This window comes from Mastigoproctus giganteus, chromosome 9 (genome assembly GCF_048544385.1).
Source record: "Mastigoproctus giganteus isolate SK-2022 chromosome 9, ASM4854438v1, whole genome shotgun sequence".
In the NCBI taxonomy this organism is placed as follows: Eukaryota; Metazoa; Arthropoda; class Arachnida; order Uropygi; family Thelyphonidae; genus Mastigoproctus; species Mastigoproctus giganteus.
Genome location: NC_143583.1, coordinates 158,514,330 through 158,534,263, shown reverse-complemented (window position 1 = coordinate 158,534,263; position 19,934 = coordinate 158,514,330). Strand labels below are relative to the sequence as shown.

The 19,934-nt window shown below is 38.3% G+C and overlaps 1 protein-coding gene across 1 annotated transcript in view; it reads right to left on the bottom strand.

Moving 5' to 3' along the window:
* Positions 1 to 19,934, bottom strand: part of LOC150080841 (uncharacterized) — an 852,072-nt gene that overhangs the window by 323,009 nt on the left and 509,129 nt on the right. The window contains exons 21-22 of the mRNA XM_090381010.1: positions 19,084 to 19,252; positions 11,108 to 11,218 (exon numbers count right to left, since the gene is read on the bottom strand). Coding sequence (XP_090237136.1) covers positions 11,108 to 11,218; positions 19,084 to 19,252 — 280 coding nt within the window. The remainder of the gene's footprint in view (positions 1 to 11,107; positions 11,219 to 19,083; positions 19,253 to 19,934) is intronic.

The following is a 19,934-nucleotide window of genomic DNA, read 5'->3' as shown; positions in this document are numbered from 1 at the left end:
TATACAATTTAAAAATTGTCTGAGGCCAATATAGTCACTCTCATGAAAACAAAAGCTCTTCCATTTACCCTTAACAGTAGTTATGTTTCTAAGTAATTATCACATCAGCACACTGTAATCACTGCCACCAAGAGGATCTTTTACATGAAGGTACTTAATGCATGAAGAATTGCCACTGATAATCAGATGAGGAGTATTGATTCCTCTTTTTGCCTCTCTAACATGCTGCTGGAGAAAACAGTCATCCAATCAAAAATTCATGCTGAGGGAAATGGACCATAATCTGCCATGCTGGTCCAGTGCGGGTTGGCAGATCGACCGTATTCAGCAGTCAGGGGCTTGAACCCCGGTCTACTCAAAGCGCGTGTGCTACTGCACTCCCGCTCCTGACCACTCGGCTACGAAACTACCAGTCATCCAATAAACCCACATAACTCTTGCTGTTGTACGAGTGATACAAGTTCCAAGTTCCAATCAATATCTGGAAAGTTAAAATTCTCCTTTATAATAAGATATTCTGATTTACTAACCAACTCTATTTCACTGTACATTGTTCATTGTACTCATCAGAGTCATTAGCCTATAACACAGTTCTGCTCTCATTTTTTCCCCCAGTGCTTATATTTCCCCATACTGATTCAACATTGCACTGGTCATCCATGTCAACTAGATGCACTGCCTTAGATTTTATGTGCTTTTTAACTAAGAGCATATCCTCTCCCTTCCTCCCACCCTCCTGTCCTGTATGTACACATTGTATTCCTCATACTCAAATTCTGTATCCCTTATAACTGAGTAATGCCATGTCTCTGGTATCAATGACTTTTCTATTAGCCTGTAAAATATAATTTATTGGTACTGATTGAACATTTGGCTACAGTACTGCTAATGCAAATCCAGTAGTTCAAACAGAACAATTATCCACAGCTACTGTCTCTCTGTTAAAAACGAAGGCTAGTTTAATTTAACTGAATTTATATTTGAGAAGGAATGTACAAAACATCAGTTAATATGGACATTCTTTTAAATAAATTTAATGATCAGGGGAAAGATGTTTAGAACTATATATAAATTTAATTGAATAATTAATGTTTAAGTAAAAGTGGAAATTCAGCTTTTCAAAGATCAATCCCCGGCCCTAAATTTGTATTAACTATAGCCCTACAATAACTAAATTATTTATTATTATTTATTAATACAATTAATGTCCACTTACCCTCATTAAATTTAACCTCTCTGCTACTCGCCAGTCTCCTGTGGTTTACTGTCCAAGAATATGCCATTAGTTTTCAGATTAGTTACTCAGTGGAAGTGGGAAAGTTCTTCCTAAATTTCTCCTTTTTTCACTTCTTAACTGAATTATGCAGCATATAAAAGTCATATATGATCATAGCTGCTATAGCATGAAGTTATCCATGACTAACACTTCAAAAATCACACAGAGAACTGGACAAAAGTTCTTGTAGCAAGATGGTATTGCTTGTCAATCTCAACTACCTGCCTCTTAGTGCTGGGACTGCCAGAGTTCACTTCACAAGTAATACAAAAAAGTATACTTTTGTATTACTTAAACTTTTGACTTTCAAATGCTGAAGATTGGCAGGAGGAAATCTTGAAATTTTTCAAAAAACCTTGTGGAAAAGAGGAGCTTTTACAGTAAAGCTCATACAGTAATATACTTTACAATATTGGGTAAAGTACAATATACTTACAAGCATTAGCATACCTAATATTTATTTGTTTGTTTGAGAATATTTAGATTGTCTGTTAGATTAAGTAATTATAACTGCTTCAAGAAAGATACTGCAGCAGACTCTGCCTTCTTCAAAAATGATGAGTCAAGGTTTTGTTTATAACAATGATCCTGCCTATCTAGACTTGGCTAATAAGGGCACTTCCACAGCTTCACCAGAATGGGAAGATCTGAATTGCATTTTGGCTTTTTTCAACTGGCTGAATATCTTCTCACCCTCAGAACTGCTATGAGGAATTGTTAAAATGCCAACCATAACATGGGATGATCTGTTATATTTCAAGTTTCTTTCTGCACTTGCTCCCTCCCAAACAAAGACACACTGTTAATCTTTTATTCACCTTTCATATTAGCATCTGGTATGTTCTCACACTAAAACTGACAAAACTGATAATGCAGAACATCTAGTGCTTCATCTATTTCTTTATCTTCAACAATACTGAAAAGTTTACTAAAAACTTGTCCACAAAAGTTTCAAATTTAAAAATGATGCACTATTAATTAATGAAATTAGTGCTACCTCTTCATTTATATAAAAATAATTTTTCAAATGGGAACTCGTGAATCATGTAGTCACATGCAGCAATAAAGTACTTTCCCACTGAATAAAATAACAGAATCTTCTTTTGTTTCAGACACTCCCCATGACCATGGCAGTAGAAATGACAGTGACTAAGTCAGAATCATCATTCTGGTTTAGTTTTCTATGGCAATGAACTTGCAAAATGGAAGTGGAAAATTAATATTTCAGTGGTTGTGGATATTTCATAACACCTTCAGTCACGTGAAAGACTATTGTCATCCAATTTCAAAATTCATTTTTGTACTTGCAGAATGCTTTTTACCCCTTGTAATTTCATAATAGGTGTTCTTGGTAATCTTTTCAAAGACATAACTTACAGCTTTTATGTTTATGAGAGAAAAAGTGTTAATAAAAGTGCATAAATAACTGAGTCATCTGGTGCTCAACACGAAATGTGTTAGTATTTCATTTACATTAAACAAGAAATAAAGTTTTTTATTTCCAACATCTTTATTTAGAAATAAAGATGGCTACACATTTTAAAGAAATTGTTTTTTTTAAAAAAGTAATAATTACGTTGCTCTTTTAGTGCCATGGTGTACAAGTGAACCGAAATGGGATGGGGGAGAGAGAGAGAGAGAGAGAGAGAGAGAGAGAGAGAGAGAGAGAGAGAGAGAGATTTTCTTTAATTTCTTAATATTATGCAATTAACTTTTAGACATGTTACTTACATGGTACTTTCTGTACCACTTATTCAATGAATGAATTGCTATCCTCATTACACTATACCTTCATATAAGGTAATAAGAACAGTAATTCAATCACTGAAAAAGTCATACAACAAGTGGTACAAAGGAACAGAGTATTATCTGTATTCTTTCTACTAGATTTTCACTGTTCTCCAAATTAATAACTAGACTTCATTTTGTTACAGTAAAAAAAATGCAGAAACAATATGAAATGAAACAATTTTGAATGAAATTGTTTGTATCTGAAGATGACCACATAAGATCCTTGAGGCTATCACAGACATTCTCTCAGATATGCCAAGCTATGCTTGCTACTGAGAGTCTAAAATGCCGATGGAACTGATATAGTAGTAGTAATGGAGGCATGTGATGCAAGAAACCAAACATATGAGCTTATGTAGCATCAACCAAAAAAAAAACAATTTCACACATCCATTTACTCTAAACGTTTGTCCAGTTCCTCCTTGATTTCTTTAAGCTATCAACTTCCACAATGACAGATGGAAGTTCGTTTCATTAACCACCCACTGGCTAAATGCAAATTTCTGCACATTTATTCTACAATTGTCTTTCCTCAATTTGAATTTATGCCCCCTCAATTCGGAATCTGAGCAAGCGCAAGAATCCCATCATGCTCAACTCATTCAAGGCCTTATACACCTCAATCAGATCACCTCGCAGGCATAGTCTCCAGCTGCTGCAATTTGCAGAACTTAAGCCTTTCTTGGTAAGAGGACCCCTTCGCTCCCCTCACCAATCTTGTTGCCCTTCTCTGTAATGCTCAAGCAACTCTACATGCTTTTTAAAATGATGCCTCCAGCCCTGTATGTATGCAGTACTCAAGGAATGGCCTGACCATTGCCTTATACAAAGGGATAATCACCTCCTTTTCCCTGCCACTAAAAATTCCTGTATATCATTGGCACACTCCATGATCTGCTCTGGCAGCCTCTCTGCATTGCTCAGAAAACTTCATATCTGACTGCTCAATCACTCCCAGGTCTTTTTCATTTTCTACCAGACTAAGTACCACACAGTTGGTACGTTTCTCTGAGGTTACTTCTACCCATATGCAGTACTTTGCATTTCAATGTTAAACTTCAGTTGCCACTTCTCAACCCATCTGCCCAAATTTTCTAGATCCTGTTGCAGTGCCACACTGCCATTACTATCATTAACAACCTTTTTTTAAAAAAGTAATAATTACGTTGCTCTTTTAGTGCCATGGTGTACAAGCATATCATACAACATTTGTATCATCTGCAAACTTGGACATTATGCCTGATATACCTTCATCAATATCATTGATAAATATACAAAACAACAGTGGGCCCAACACCGAACCCTGCGGGACTCCACTAATAACATTAGTCTGTGAAAAGCAGCATCCACTGATTACCACTCTGTCTTCTCCCACTCAAGCACCCTTTTATCCATTGTAACAACTTACCCTTATACCATACTGCTCCAATTTGTACAGTAATCTTCCATGCACAACAGTGTCAAAAGTTTTCCTGAAATCCAACTATATGATATCAAAATTATTTTTTGCATCCAGTTTCTTTGTAACCAAATCATTGTATCCAACCAAATTTGTAAGACAAGGCTTTCCCTTAACAAACCCATGTTTTGTCTGAATTATTGCTGCAGTCTTGTCTACATGATCCCACATGATCGTGTAATGCATATTTAACCAGTAACTCCATTATTTTACCTGGAACAGAAGTTCAACTAACTGGTCTATAATTACTTGTGTCACTCTTAAATCCCTCTTTTTGAATTGGGGATACATTTGCACATTTGCAGTCCATGGGAACTTCCCCTGAGTACAAGATGCTCTCATAATTATGGCTAAGTGTTTGCTTACGTCCTTTGTCAATCCCTTTAATTTAACTGGATAGACAGTTAAATTATCCAAACCAGGTGCCTTTCTTATATTTACCTTCAATAATTTCTCCACCACTTTGTTCTCAGTTATTACAAAATCATTAAGCACCCTGTTACAATTCGATAAACTTCTGGCAATTTCCTCCCTTAATAACTCCTCATGTGTGAATGTAGATGCGAAATACTCATTCAGACTATTGGCTATCTGAGCAGGATCATCAACAGTCAAACCATCGATTTCAAGTGGACCAATCTGATCCATCCCTTTAATTCTAAAGTTTATATAACTAAAGAAGTCCTTGATGTTTTTCTTAGATTCCTTTGCCAAAGATTTCTCGTAATCTGTCTTCGCTTGCTTAATTTTCTTTGTGATTTGATTACAGATTAGCTTATATCTGCAAAAGGTTTCTTTGTTGCCTGATACTTTATATGCATCCCATGCATTTTTCTTCTCTGCCACAAGTCTCATTAGTTCATCTGACATCCTTTTAATCCTATTCTGCAGACACTCAAGTCAAGTGGACCTAATTTCAGCAAAGTGCAGTCAGACTGTGACTGCCAAATCCTCTGCTTGCACTTTTATGATAGCAAGACTGCTGGTAACCTCAGGTACAACTGCCAAGTAGAAATCATGAAATAGAGCACCTTGCACACTGTTGGTGATCCCTAAGGTGCGAAGCAATGTAAGCAGGGGTTGAAGTGTGGCACCCACACCACACAGAGGAATGCCATCCTTCTGTCATACCAGGCAATACTAGGTGGTAGATGACTCTTATCAACTGGTGCAATACCACCACTTTGCTTTCTGGAGGCTTGAAGTGGTGGACCCCATGTTTAGTCTCCAGAGCAATGCTCATTCAAATCTTCTCCCATCTCTTCCATCATGCAGTATGATTGATATCTTTTAGCATTAGCAGAGGCATATGATGCAAGAAAGCAAGCTTATGCCGCATCAGCCAAAAAAAAAAAAAAAAAAACCTTTCACTTCACCCCTCCGTTCGTTTGAAATACCTGTCCAGCTGAGCCTTAAATTTATTTAGGCTATCAACCTCCACAACAAGGGATGGAAGTCTGTTCCACCAACCAACTACCCACTGGCTAGAGGCAAATTTCCACACATCTATCCTAAATCTGTCTTTCCTCAATTTGAATTTATGCCCTCTCAGGTGATTATTCTGAGCAAGAATCCCATCAGCACTGAGCATGCTCAAACCATTCAAGGCTTTATACACTTCTATCAGATCACCTCGCCAGTGCCTAGTCTCCAGACACTGTAATTTGCAAAACTTAAGCCTTTCTTCGTAAGAGCAAACCTTTGTTCCATTCACTAATCTTGTTGCTCTTCTCTGTACTCATTCCAGCAGCTCTACATCCTTCTTGAAATGAGGCCTCCAGACCTGTATACAGTACTCAAGGTGTGGCCTGACCATTGCCTTATATAAGGGAATAATCACCTCCTTATCCCTGCTAGAAAACTTCCTATACATCATCGACAAGACACCATGAGCTACTCTTGCAGCCCGTCTGCACTGCTCAGAGAACTTCATATCTGCCTGCACAATTACCCCCAGGTCCTTTTCATTCATTACCACAGAGTTGATACGTTGCTCTGGGGTTGCTGTTTCCCATATGTAGTACTTTACATTTGTCAATGTTAAACTTCATTTGCCACCTCTCAGCCCATCTGCTCAATTCCAGATCCTGTTGCAGCAGCATAGCATCAGTAGCGTCCTTAACAAGGAAGTGATGACTTTTGAAGTAATGATGGACATCATGGCAAGATCCAATCTTCCTTATATTTTGATGGTACAGCTCTAAAACGGTGTTCACAGGCCAGCAGCTAGAGTGTCCACGAGACCGAACCTAGTAACTCTCTAGGAGGCTTTCAGATCAGATCGTTTATAAGTCACTACCTCTATTCTGCTGGATAGTGAGGAGAGAGTCTGAGCAGTGTGTATGCGGGTGGGGGGGGGAGGCATTGTTGAGGCACATTATGTCAAGGAGCTGGGTATATTCTCCATGTGTACTTCATATCCACAAATTTCATTATTTCATACAAGCATGTCCCCTCCTCCCACCTTTTCTTACTGAATGCACCATGAATTGTCCAACTAATAAAACAAACTTATCTGCGAAAAGACCCAATCACTTCCTAATTTATTTCACAAACATAAGTGGTCTCGGTTCTAATCTCAGGATGCCTATTTCTACTTACAGTCTGCTAAACCTCATGTAGTTTTTCTGAGAGAATCCGAGTTATCAGTTGATTCAACCACTTTATCTCAGTTATTTGGATTATTCACTGTATGATTCCTTTTTCTTCAAAGGTGGTACTTATGAATATGTCTGTTCTCATATTCCGTGAAAGAGACTGAGTAATTTGGAATTTTCTCCTTTCGATCTTCTCTGGCTTAAAATCTCTCTGCCACATTCTGTCGATTTCATCTGTTTCCTCAAATTTTCTCCCAACCCCATAATCACTTGGAACTCTTTGAAACTTGACTTTCTCCAGTCCAACCTTTCCTAACAGAGAGTTAATTTTACTTGGTAATTTTAATGTTCACAACTCCAGTTGGCATCTGTTTACTAGTCAAACAGACCCAGCAGGTTGGGATTCTGAGGCTTTTAAAATTACTAATGACCTTGCACAGTTTGATCATTTACCTACCAGAATTTTTTTTTTTTTTTCATGTAAACCCCAAAGATGAGAGGTATTAGAACCTATAGTACTTAGTACCGTGCTTGGGTTGGTGTTATTTGGTTTTTAGGAGCATTAGCAACTAAGGCCACATTGCTCCGGGATATGCGGTGGTCATTCCCTGACCTTTCCACATTCTCCGTATTTGGTGGTTACGGGCTCGAACCCCGGTCTAATCAAAAAGCGTGTGCTACACGCACTGCTGCTCCTTCCCACCTGGCTACGGAGGCACGCACTTGGGTTGGAAATTAAGACAAAAGAAGGTATTTGTTGACATTGGACTTGAACTTCTGCACACTATAATTTTCAGGAAATATGTATGAAGGAAGGTTGTTCCATAAAACAGCAGATGAATGAATAAACGAGGAAGATTAAAAGTTGGTTCTGTGAGTTTGAAGTTGGACAGTAAATGCATGTTGGCTGGTGGCGGCACATGTTCGGACTGTTTTGAAAGAGAGAGCAGTAATTATAGAAGCCAATTCAGAAGAACAGTACCCATGGAAATATCTGCAAAAGAGGCATGCAGCAGAAACAGTATGTCTATGAAACAGCAAGAATCATTAATTAACCTAATCATTAATTAATCATTAATTAATGATTAATTAATTAGTGAGTTAATTAATGAGATGAATCATTAATTAACCTAACTGCCCTCTTCTGAACAGAATCAAGAAGCCTGAAGAGGTTTTGGGGGCACCAACCCAGATGTGGGAACAATATTCCATGGTAGAGTGAATTTGTGATTTGTACAGAGTGAACAGCTGTTTGGAAGAAAAGTAACGCTGAGAGCGAAAGAGAAAACCAAGTTTTTTAGATGCAGAGGAAGCAATTTTTGTAATGTGCTTGTGCCAAGAGAGATTAAAAGTCAGGGTAATCCCCAAAAGAGATATATCATTTTGCCTAGAAATCGGAGTGTCACCAAAGATAAGCATAGGAGCAGAAGAATCCTTTTTGCAAAATATAAGACAAGACTGAGCTTTAGAAGGATTGAAAACAAATAAGTTGTCTTTGCCCCACTGGAAAATTACCTGGAGATAGGCATTTAAGGAACTGGTAGCAGATTTTCAAGAAATTGAAGCTGATTGAGCAGGGCAAGGTTTCTCAAAATGGAAAGTGGAATGCAATATGCTATCATCGGCGAAACTATGGATAGGATTTCCAGTCAATGGAAGAAGGTCATTAATATACAAGAGGAAAAGAGTGGGGAAAGAACTGAACCTTGGGGGACACCAGCATTAGTGGAGAAGTCAGAAGACAGAGAGCCATCTATCATCACCCTCAATGAGTGATCAGAGAGAAAACTCTGATCACTCACAAAACACAGCTGGAAAACCATAAGATGGAAGCTTGTTTAGAAGACCTTTATGCCAAACATGATCGAAAGCTTTTGAGATGTCAGGAGCAACTGCTTGTGTTTCACTGAACTTTTCCATTAAATTTGTCCATAAATGGGTAACATAAGCTAGAATATCACCAGTGGATTGACACTGATGGAATTCATACAGGCGATCGTTGATCAGACGGAAGGTTTCTAGGTAGTTTAAGAGTTGGCAGTTAATTGATTTCTCCATTACTTTAGAAAGAGTAGAAGTAATTGCAATGGGACGATAACTGGATGGGAGGGATTTGTCACCCTTTTTAGTGGCTGGATATGAGCAAATTTCCAAGCAGAAGGAAAAACACCTTTGGAATAAGAAAGTGGAAAAAGGCGGCAAACCAGAATACCAGACAATCCTAACCACACAGCCAACAACACATGATCTTTTTCTCACAAAAAATACTTCTGAGTACACAATTGAGGTGCATGGTCCTCTAGGCACCTCAGAACACAACTTGGTGATGGTCTCTTTTCCAATGGAGCCTTTCTCTTGTGGCCATTCTCAACCTCGTGTTGTTTGGTATTACAAGAATGCAAACTGGGATGATCTGTGAGATTTCTTTTCTTCTTTTCCTTTGTCAGATTACTGTTTCAAATTTTCTGATGTCAACATCTGCCCAGATCGTGTTAGTGAAATTATTCTTGTACTATTTCTTTATTCAACACTCCACCTTAAAATCTCGTCCTTTATCTAAACCTTGGTTTTCCAATAAATGTGCTAAGGCTGTTCAAGTGAAGAATGTTACATATCGTAGCTGACTTGTTTCCAAATCTCTGGGTTCATTTTCTGCCTACACCAAAGCTCGCAACAATTGTAAAGCAATTATTAATCAGTTGAAACTAGATTTTGAACAGCTAAGAGTAAAAAACTTGCTTCTTGTCAAAATGGTAATTGAACAATCAGGTCTCTTTCCAAAGCTATTGGCTGCTACTTTTCCTCATTGCTGTTTCCACCTCTGTCAAAACATATGTTTCTAGTGTCACTTCAAGCCAAAGATAAAGTTGATCTGCTGGCAATTTAGTTTTCTTTCAACTTGTGCATTGATGATCATGGTAAGCCACCTCTCACCATTCTGCATACACTCCATTCAAGGCATCTTGTGGTCTTCTGTCAAAAGGATGTCAGAAGGATTTTGATGAATCTTAATGCTAAGAAAGCTTCAGATCCTAATGGTATATCTCCACTTGTTCTCAAAATCTGTGTTCCTGAATTTATGCCTGTTCTGTGTCACTTTTCGCACTTCCTTATTTCAAAGGAGTTTTTCCTTCTGCTTGGAAATTTGCTCATATCCAGCCAGTTCCTAAAAAGGGTGACAAATCCCTCCTAACCAATTATCATCCCATTGCAATGACTTCTACTTTTTCTAAAGTAATGGAGAAATCAAATAACTGCAAAAAATCAATTAACTCCTAAACTATCTAGAAAACTTCCATCTGATCAATGATCACCAGTTCGGATTCCATCAGTGTCAATCCATTGGTGCTATTCTAGCTTATGTTACTCCATCTATGGACAAATTCAATGGGAAAGTATGGTGATATTGAATCAATTTCTTAAAGAAATAAAAACTTTATTTAAACATTTTTATAAACAAACTTGACAAAAAAATGAAAACTACATGCAAAATAATAAGAATAATTTGTCAGAATGCCACATTAGAAAATTTAAAAATATGGTATATCCTCATTTCCTGAGGATATTATTATTATTAGCCATATGGTGAAAGGAAGCCTCAGGCTTTTGTTGCGTCAGCCAAAATATCCCTGAGAGAGAGAGAGAGAGAGAGAGAGAGAGAGAGAGAGAACAAGAGTGAAAAGTAGAAGAGAATCACTTAAAAAAGAAACGAATGATCATATCCAGCTCAGGATCCTGGGTGTGGCAAGCCCACACTCACCAGGTGTGAGCCCCTGGGGTTATGCCATATCTTTTGGAAATGAAGAGCTTTACCACTAGCAAATAATTCTGCTTTTACATATTCCTGTCTGAAAGTATTAAATCATTGCCTTAATGCTTTTTAAAATAGCACCCGCTCCAAATGATAGCCTGTTATTAGCTCATGCAAAGTTTTAACTTAATAGCCATCTTTAAATACATAAACATATTGCAAAATGCACATACCATTTCTTCCGGGAATTCCAGGAACTCCAGGATATCCTCTTGGTCCAGGTGGTCCAATATATCCTTTCCAACCTTTGAGATCTCGTATTCTATAAGGCTCTCCTTGTTGGCCTAATCATCAGAAAAGATACAAAGATTTCAAAATGTGGACATGTGTGTGTGTGTGTGTGTGTGTGTGGTGATCAAAAAGCATGGGACTGAACTAATACTTGGGAAATGATTAAGCTTACTGGTTATTTTTATGGATCTCCTTCAAAGCAGCCTTCTTGACAGTGTATGCACTGATTGGATAGCATTCTTGACAGGCTTCTTTTGTTAATGTGTCTTGTTCTGAATAAATCATCAGTTTTTGCAAACCATGACCTTTCAAAGGTCATGGTTTGCAAAAACTGATGATTTATTCAGAGGGAGCTTAAGCATTGCAGAAAAAAAACAAAAAAAAAAAAACAAGTCACACGAGTGAAAGGGAAGTATGCAGAGTTGTGCCACAATGTTGTGATTCACATCCCCCCACTCCACAGTTCACTATTTCACCATCATCGTTCTACTCTTCCGTTTAGCACAGGCTGAATTCCTATTTGGATGTCAACCTCCATGGTTGTCAGCATTTCACCATGCAGGGTAAATTCATAATGAAGAATTCCCCATCAGTCAAAAAATACAATAAGCATGACCTTTACATTTGATTAAGATTGCCTTACTTTTTTGGTCTATAGAAAAGGTTTTATATTGGGACAACTGGGCTTGTTTTCAGGTCATGGCCATACACCAACAATTCGCCAACTGTAATGATGGAAGAAACAAAGTTGTCACCAGCAGCATGCTGAAGATCCTGACATGCAAGAACTTGCTGTTCTCTGACCATCGGTGAACATGCAAGGCATAAACTTTGATTAAACATGTTGCATTCATAAACTTTATGTAAAAACTGATTGACACGTTCCATAAGAAATACTAATTTCACTAGCAACTTTGCACATAAATAAATGTTGATAGCTGCTGATAAGATCAGAAAAAAAGGAATGATTGATTGAGTGATTGGCAAGGATCAGCTTTCATGGAGAAACAGCCCTCTTTAATCTTTGCAAAACACAGAAAAGTTTTCAAATGACACAGCATTTCCTCTGAAATTGATGATTTGGTTGAAATTTACTGTATGATGCTTACACATGGATCTTTGCATAGAGAAGTGAAGAGCTAGCCTAGCACTGCCCACTGGCAGCGCCGCATTAACACTACGGCCAAACCAGCCATGGTCAGGTGGTCTCACCCGAAGGAAGCCCTCATTTTCAGTGTAAATATGTTCCAAAGTAGTGAAAAACATTTCTAATAATAATAATAATAAACCAAGAAAATATGTAATATAAAAACATTCTTAAACAAAACTTAAAATGTTTAAATTTTATTCTTATACCTTTTTATTGTATAATGAAAAAGTTAAGTTTCTATCAAAATTGTTTTTATTATTACTTTATTTTTCAAGTCAAAAAACAAAACATTTATGACCTCTTAGTTTACATTTTTATAAAGGAATTATTATTCACAATATAAATATAAAAACCTATGCAGTGTTTGTATTTATATTATTATTATTATAATGGGATTATTTCACAGAAAGAAACATGCTTGTTAAGAGGAGACACTGCTTCTACAGGGATGGGATACATTTAATAGAAAAGAATGCAAGAATATTTGCTGATGCTATCGAGGCAGTGTTAGGCAAGTCGGAAAACTGCTAGCTTGGAGAGATTCACAGACTAAAAGATTAAAAGTAGCCGCAGGCAGAGGTGAAGGTGATTCTTGCACTACTTCTAATAGAATAAGCAGCGGCCTGGAGCAAGGGATGCTGGGGGTTTCAGGGACTGATGGCAGTCATCGTGAAACAGGTGGTTATATGGGATGTGTCAGGGGAACTAAGAATAAGAATAGGCGCAGTATACTTGCATGTATACCAATGCCAGAAGAATAGTAAATAAAGTTGATGAATTTGAAATTTTGGTCAAGACATCAAAGGTGGATATTGTTGGGATAGCAGAGACATGGTGTCACACAGATATTAGGAATGCAGAATTGGAATTTGGGGAGTACAATGTGTACAGAAAGGATAGAAAGAATAGAAAGGGAGGTGTTATGCTGTTAATTAAGAAAAACATAAAATCAAAAGAAGTGCATCCAGTTGATATAGATGAACAGTTTGGTGTGACATAAGCGCTGCGAAAGCAAAAATAGGAGTAGGAGTGTGTTATAGGCCTAATGACTCGAAAGAGTACAATGAACAATTGTACAGAGAAATAGAGTGGGCTAGTATATCAGAATGTCTTATAATGTGGGATTTTACCTTCCCAGATATTGACTGGAACTTGTGGACTGGTCACTCGCACACTAGTAAGACTTTTCTGGATTTACTGGATGACTGTTTTCTGCAGCAGCATGTTCGAGAGGCAACCGGACAGGGTAATACTCTTGATCTGGTTATCAGCAGTGATTAGCATTAGCATTAGTAGAGGCATTTAATGCAAGAAAACAAGCTTATGCAGCATCAGCCAAAAAAAAAAAAAAAAAACCCACTTCCACTTCACCCCTCTGTTCGTTCAAAATACCTGTCCAGCTGAGTCTTAAACTTATTTAGGCTATCAACCTCCACCACAAGGGATGGAAGTCTGTTCCACCAACCAACCACCCACTGGCTAAAGGCAAATTTCTGCACGTCTATCCTACATCTCTCTTTCCTCAATTTGAATTTATGCCCTCTCAGGTGATTTTTCTGAGCTAGAGGAAGAATCCCATCAGCATTGAGCATGCTTAAACCATTCAAGGCTTTATACACCTCTATCAGATCAACTCGCTGGAGCCTAGTCTCCAGACACTGCAATTTGCAAAACTTAAGCCTTTCTTCGTAAGAGCACCCCTTTGTTCCATTGACTAATCTTGTTGCCCCTCTCTGTACTCGTTCCAGCAGCTCTACATCCTTCTTGAAATGAGGCCTCCAGACCTGTATACAGTACTCTAGGTGTGGCCTGACCATTGCCTTATACAAGGGAATAATCACCTCCTTATCCCTGCTAGAAAAATTCCTGTATATCATTGACAATACTCCATGAGCTACTCTTGCAGCCTGTCTGCATTGCTCAGAGAACTTCATATCTGCCTGCACAACCACCCCCAAGTCCCTTTCATTCTCTACCACTGTTAGTGTAGTACCGCAGAGTTGATACGTTGCTCTGGGGTTGCTGTTTCCCATGTGTAGTACTTAACATTTGTCAATGTTAAACTTCATTTGCCACCTCTCAGCCCATCTGCTCAACCTTTCCAGATCCTGTTGCAGCAGCATAGTGTCAGCAGAGTCCTTGACAACCCTGCCAACCTTTGTATCGTCTGCAAACTTGGACATTAAGCTTGATATACCATCATCAATATCATTTATAAATACAGAAAACAATAATGGACCCAATACTGAGCCCTGAGGGACTCCACTAATAACATTAGTCCACGATGAGCAGTATCCATTGATTACCACTCTCTGTCTTCTCCCCCTCAACCACCCCTTTATCCATAGCAGCAATTTGCCTCCAATGACACACTGCTCCAATTTGTGTAGCAGTCTTCCATGTGCAACAGTATCAAAAGCCTTTCTAAGATCCAAGTATATAATATCAAAGCTATTCCCTGCATCCAGTTCTTTTGTGACTGCATCATAGTATCCAATCAAATTGGTCAGGCAAGACTTCCCCCCTTAACAAAACCATGCTGTATCCGACTATAACTGAAGTCTTGTCTAAATGATCCTGCAGTGCTTTCTTTAACCAGTGCCTCCATTAATTTTCCTGGAACAGAAGTTAAGCTCACAGGTCTATAATTACTTGTGTCAGCCTTTGATCCTCCTTTGTGAATTGGAGTCACATTTGCACATTTCCAGTCTATGGGGTACCTCCCCTGAGTCCAAGGAAGCTCTCATAATTATGGATAAGGGTCTGCTTACTTCCTTTGCTGCCTCCTTTAATATAACTGGATAGATCCCATCCACCCCAGGTGCCTTTCTTGTGTTTATCTTCAACAGTTTCTCCTCCTCTTTACTCCCAGTTATTTCAAGATTCTGAAGCTTACTGCTAGAGTTGAATACACCTCTGGCATTCCCCTCGCTGAATAACTCCTCATGTGTGAATGTCGATGCAAAATATTCATTTAGTTTGTTAGCTACCTGAGCAGGATCATCAACAGTTGACCTATCAATATCAAGTGGATCAATCTGATTCATCCCCTTCCTTCTAGAGTTTACGTAAGTAAAGAACTCTTTGCTGTTTTTCTTTGCATCCCTTGCCAAGGATTTCTCGTAATCTGCCTTCGCCTGCCTAACCTCCTTTGTAACTTGGTTGCATATCAACTTGTATCTATCATAGGCTTCTGTGTCATGTGTTAATTTGTAAGTATCCCATGCATTTTTCTTCTCTGCCATATGCCTCATTAGTTCATCTGACATTAAGGGGAAGTCTTGCCTGACAAATTTGATTGGACACTATGATGCAGTCACAAAAGAACTGGATGCAGGGAATAACTTTGATATTATATACTTGGATCTTAGAAAGGCTTTTGATACTGTTGCACATGGAAGACTGCTGCACAAATTGGAGCAGTGTGACATTGGAGGCAAAATGCTTCTATGGATAAAGGGGTGGTTGAGGGGGAGAAGACAGAGTGGTAATCAATGGACACTGCTCATCATGGACTAATAGTAGTAGGAGTAGTGGCATGCGATGCAAGAAAGCAAGTGTATGAGCTTATGCAGCATCAGCCAAAAAAAAAAAAACACACCATTCCCTCCAAATGCCTGTCCAGTTCCTCCTTAAATTTATTCAACCTATCAACTTTCACAACGACAGTTGGAAGTTTGTTCCAGCAATTAACCACCCGCTGGCTAAAGGCAAATTTCCACACATCTCTTCTACATCTGTCTTTTCTTAATTTGAATTTATGCCCCATTAGGTTCGTAATCTGAACAAATGGAAGGATCCCATCAGAATTCAGCATGCTCAACTAATTCAAAGCCTTATATACCTGAATATGATCACCGCACAGATGCCTAGTCTCCAGCCACTGCAATTTGCAGAACTTAAGCCTCTCTTGGTAAGAGGATCCCCTTCATTCCCCTCACTAATATTGTTACCCTTCTCTGTACATGCTCAAGCAAATCTACATCCTTTCTAAAATGAGGCCTCCAGACCTGTAAGCAGTCTGGACTGTGTACTCAAGGTGTGGCCTGACCATTGCCTTATACAGAGGGACAATCACCTCCTTTTCCCTGCTAGCAAAATTCCTATATATCATCGACAAAACCCCATGACCTGCCCTCGCACCTGTCTGCATTGCTCAGAAAACTTCATATGTGACTGCACAATTACTCCCAGGTCTTTTTCATTTTCTACCACCTTAAGTGTAGTACCAAACAGTTGTACGTTTCCCTGGAGTTACTTCTACCCATATGCAGTACTTTGCATTTGTGAAGGTTAAACTTCAGTTGCCACTTCTTAGCCCATTTGCCCAAATTATCTAGATACTGTTGCAGTAACACACTGCCATTACAACCCTGCCAACCTTTGTATCATCTGCAAACTTCGACAATAAGCCTGATATATGCCTTCATCTATATCATTGATAAATATACAAAACAACAGTGGACCCAACACTGAACCCTATGGGACTCCACTAAAAATGTTAGTCCACGAAGAGCAGCACCCATTGATTACCACCCTCTGTCTTCTTCCACTTAACCATCCTTTTATCCAATGTAGCAACTTACCCTTAATACCATTCTTCTCCAATTTGTACAATAGTCTTCCATGTGCAACAGTGTCAAAAGCTTTCCTGAAATCCAAATATATGATATCAAAATTATTTTTTTGCATCCAGTTCCTTTGTAACCATATCATAATAACCAATTAGATTTGTTAGACAAGACTTTCCCTTAACAAACCCATGCTGTGTGTGAATTATTGCTGCAGTCTTGTCTAGATGATCCTGCAATGCATCTTTAACCAGTGACTCCATTATTTTACCCAGAACAGAAGTTCATCTAACCGGACTGTAATTACTTGTGTCACCCTTCGATCCCCCTTTGTGAATTGGGGATACATTTGCACATCTCCAGTCTGTGGGAACCTCCCCTGAGTTCAAGGATGCTCTCGTAATTATGGCTACGGGTTTGCTTAGTTGCTTTGCCGCCTCCTTTAATATAACTGGATAGATCCCATCCACCCCAGGTGCTTTTCTTATGTTTAACTTCAACAATTTCTCCTCCACTTTGCTCTCAGTTATTACAAAATCATTAAGTACCCTGCTACAATTTGATAACCTTCTGCCATTTTCAAACCTTAATAATTCTTCATGTGTGGATGTAGATGCAAAAGACTCATTCAGTTTGTTTGCTATCTGAGCAGGATCATCAACAGTCGAACCATCGATGTCAAGTGGACCAATCAGATTCATCCCCTTCCTTTTAGAGTTTATATAAGTAAAGAAATCCTTGCTGTTTTTCTTAGCATCTTTTGCCAAGGATTTCTCTCCACTAATGTTATTAGTGGAGTCCCTCAGGATTCAGTGTTGGGTCCATTATTGTTTTCTGTATTTATAAATGATATTGATGATGGTACATCAAGCTTAATGTCCAAGTTTGCAGACAATACAAAGGTTGGCAGGGTTGTTAAGGACACTACTGATGCTATGCTGCTGCAACAGGATCTGGAAAGGTTGAGCAGATGGGCTGGGAGGTCGCAAATGAAGTTTAACATTGACAAATGTAAAGTACTATATATGGTAAACAGCAACCCCAAAGCAACATATCAACTCTGCGGTACTACACTGACAGTGGTTGAGAATGAACGGGACCTGGGGGTAATTGTACAGGCAGATATGAAGTTCTCTGAGCAGTGGAGAAAGGCTGCAAGAGTAGCTCATGGTGTCTTGTCAATGATGTACAGGAAGTTTTCTAGCAGGGATAAGGTGGTGATTATTCCCTTGTATAAGGCAATGGTCAGGCCACACTTTGAGTACTGTATACAGGTCTGGAGGCCTCATTTCAAGAAGGATGTAGAGCTGCTGGAACAAGTACAGAGAAGGACAACAAAATTAGTGAATGGAACAAAGGGTTGCTGTTATGAAGAAAAGCTTAAAATATTGCAAATTACAGTGTTTGGAGACTAGGCACCGGCGAGATGATCTGATAGAGGTGTATAAAGCCTTGAATGGTTTGAGCATGCTCAATGCCGATGGGATTCTAACTCTTGCTCAGAATAAACACCTGAGATGGCATAAATTCAGATTGAGGTAAGACAGATGTAGGATAGATGTGCAGAAATTTGCCTTTAGCCAGCAGGTATTTGGTTGGTAGAACAGACTTCCATCCCTTGTTGTGGAAGTTGATAGCCCAAATAAATTTAAGGCTCAGCTGGACAGGTATTTCGAATGAGATAGCCCAAATAAATTTAAGGCTCAGCTGGACAGGTATTTCGAATGAATGGAGGGGCAAAATGGAAATGTGTTTTTTTTTTTTTTTCTATTTTTTTTTTTTTTTTTTTTTTTTTTTTTGGCTGATGCTGCATAAGCTTGCTTTCTTGCATCATATGCCTCTACTATGATTAAGGTGACATATCTAATTGGGGATTTTATAAAACTTGGTACTAATTTGGAGTACAATATTATTTACAAATTATGGAAACTACTCACTACACTGTTCCAAATAATATTCTGTTAGAAAAAGAACTCTGAAAACTAAGGATTTCTTCTAAAAAATTACCACTAAAGGTTACAGATTCCAATTATATATAATTTAGCCAATACTGAAAAGTAAATGCAGCAATGTAAATAATAATAAAAAAATCTAAAAAAATAATCTGAAAATTATTATCCCCATCACGAAGGGAAAATATGGTGTAGAAAAAAAAAAAAATTAGAGGTAAACCTTTCAAGCTTCTCTACATTATCACCTTTTAATCCTGGAAATCCACGGATGCCATTTAATCCTGCATTTCCTTTCTCTCCTTTCAAACCTTGTAATGCAAATATTATGTCTCCTGGTTCCCCCTTAAGTCCTACAGGTCCTTGAGGTCCAGGCACACCATCTTTACCATGTACACCATCATCTCCTTTTGTACCCTACACAAAAAAACAAAACCACATATGCATATACATATAAGGGTTATTCGAAAATACCTACCCAATTGACATCTAACAGGACAATAAGTTTAAATTTAACCTCAACATTAGTGTACTTGACACAGAGCTCTTGCATTACCTGTTTGTGTAGAGGCTTTTAAAAATGGATGATGATACTGCTTCAAGTCAGATTACAGTTTCAGATCAAAGATCTTTTATCAAAATTGAAACTTTATGTAGTGAAACACCAACACAAATTTATCAGTTGTTGCAAGAAGTGTGTGGTAGTCAATAGTAGATTGTAGCATGATTTCACACTGGTCTCAGAGGTTTCATCAAGGTCAGACCACTGTTGAAGACAAGTAATGTTCAGGTAGATAGAGAGCATCTATGGACAACACATGAGAGTCATTATTACCAACCATTTTGGAGGAAGACAGATGTACGACCTGTGAAGAAATAGCCAGTGAATCTGGAATACCAAAATCATTCATTCAAAGAATTTTAACTGAGGTGTTACAAAAATAAAAGGGTGCCACTTGATGGTTCCCACATTTGCTGTCAGATGAACAACAAGCAAAGCATAAAAAAATTGGAACACAGTTACTTGCACGCTACTAACATTAAGTTGAAGAGCTTTTAAACCGTATCATTGCCATTAATGATTGTTTGTTGTTTGTTA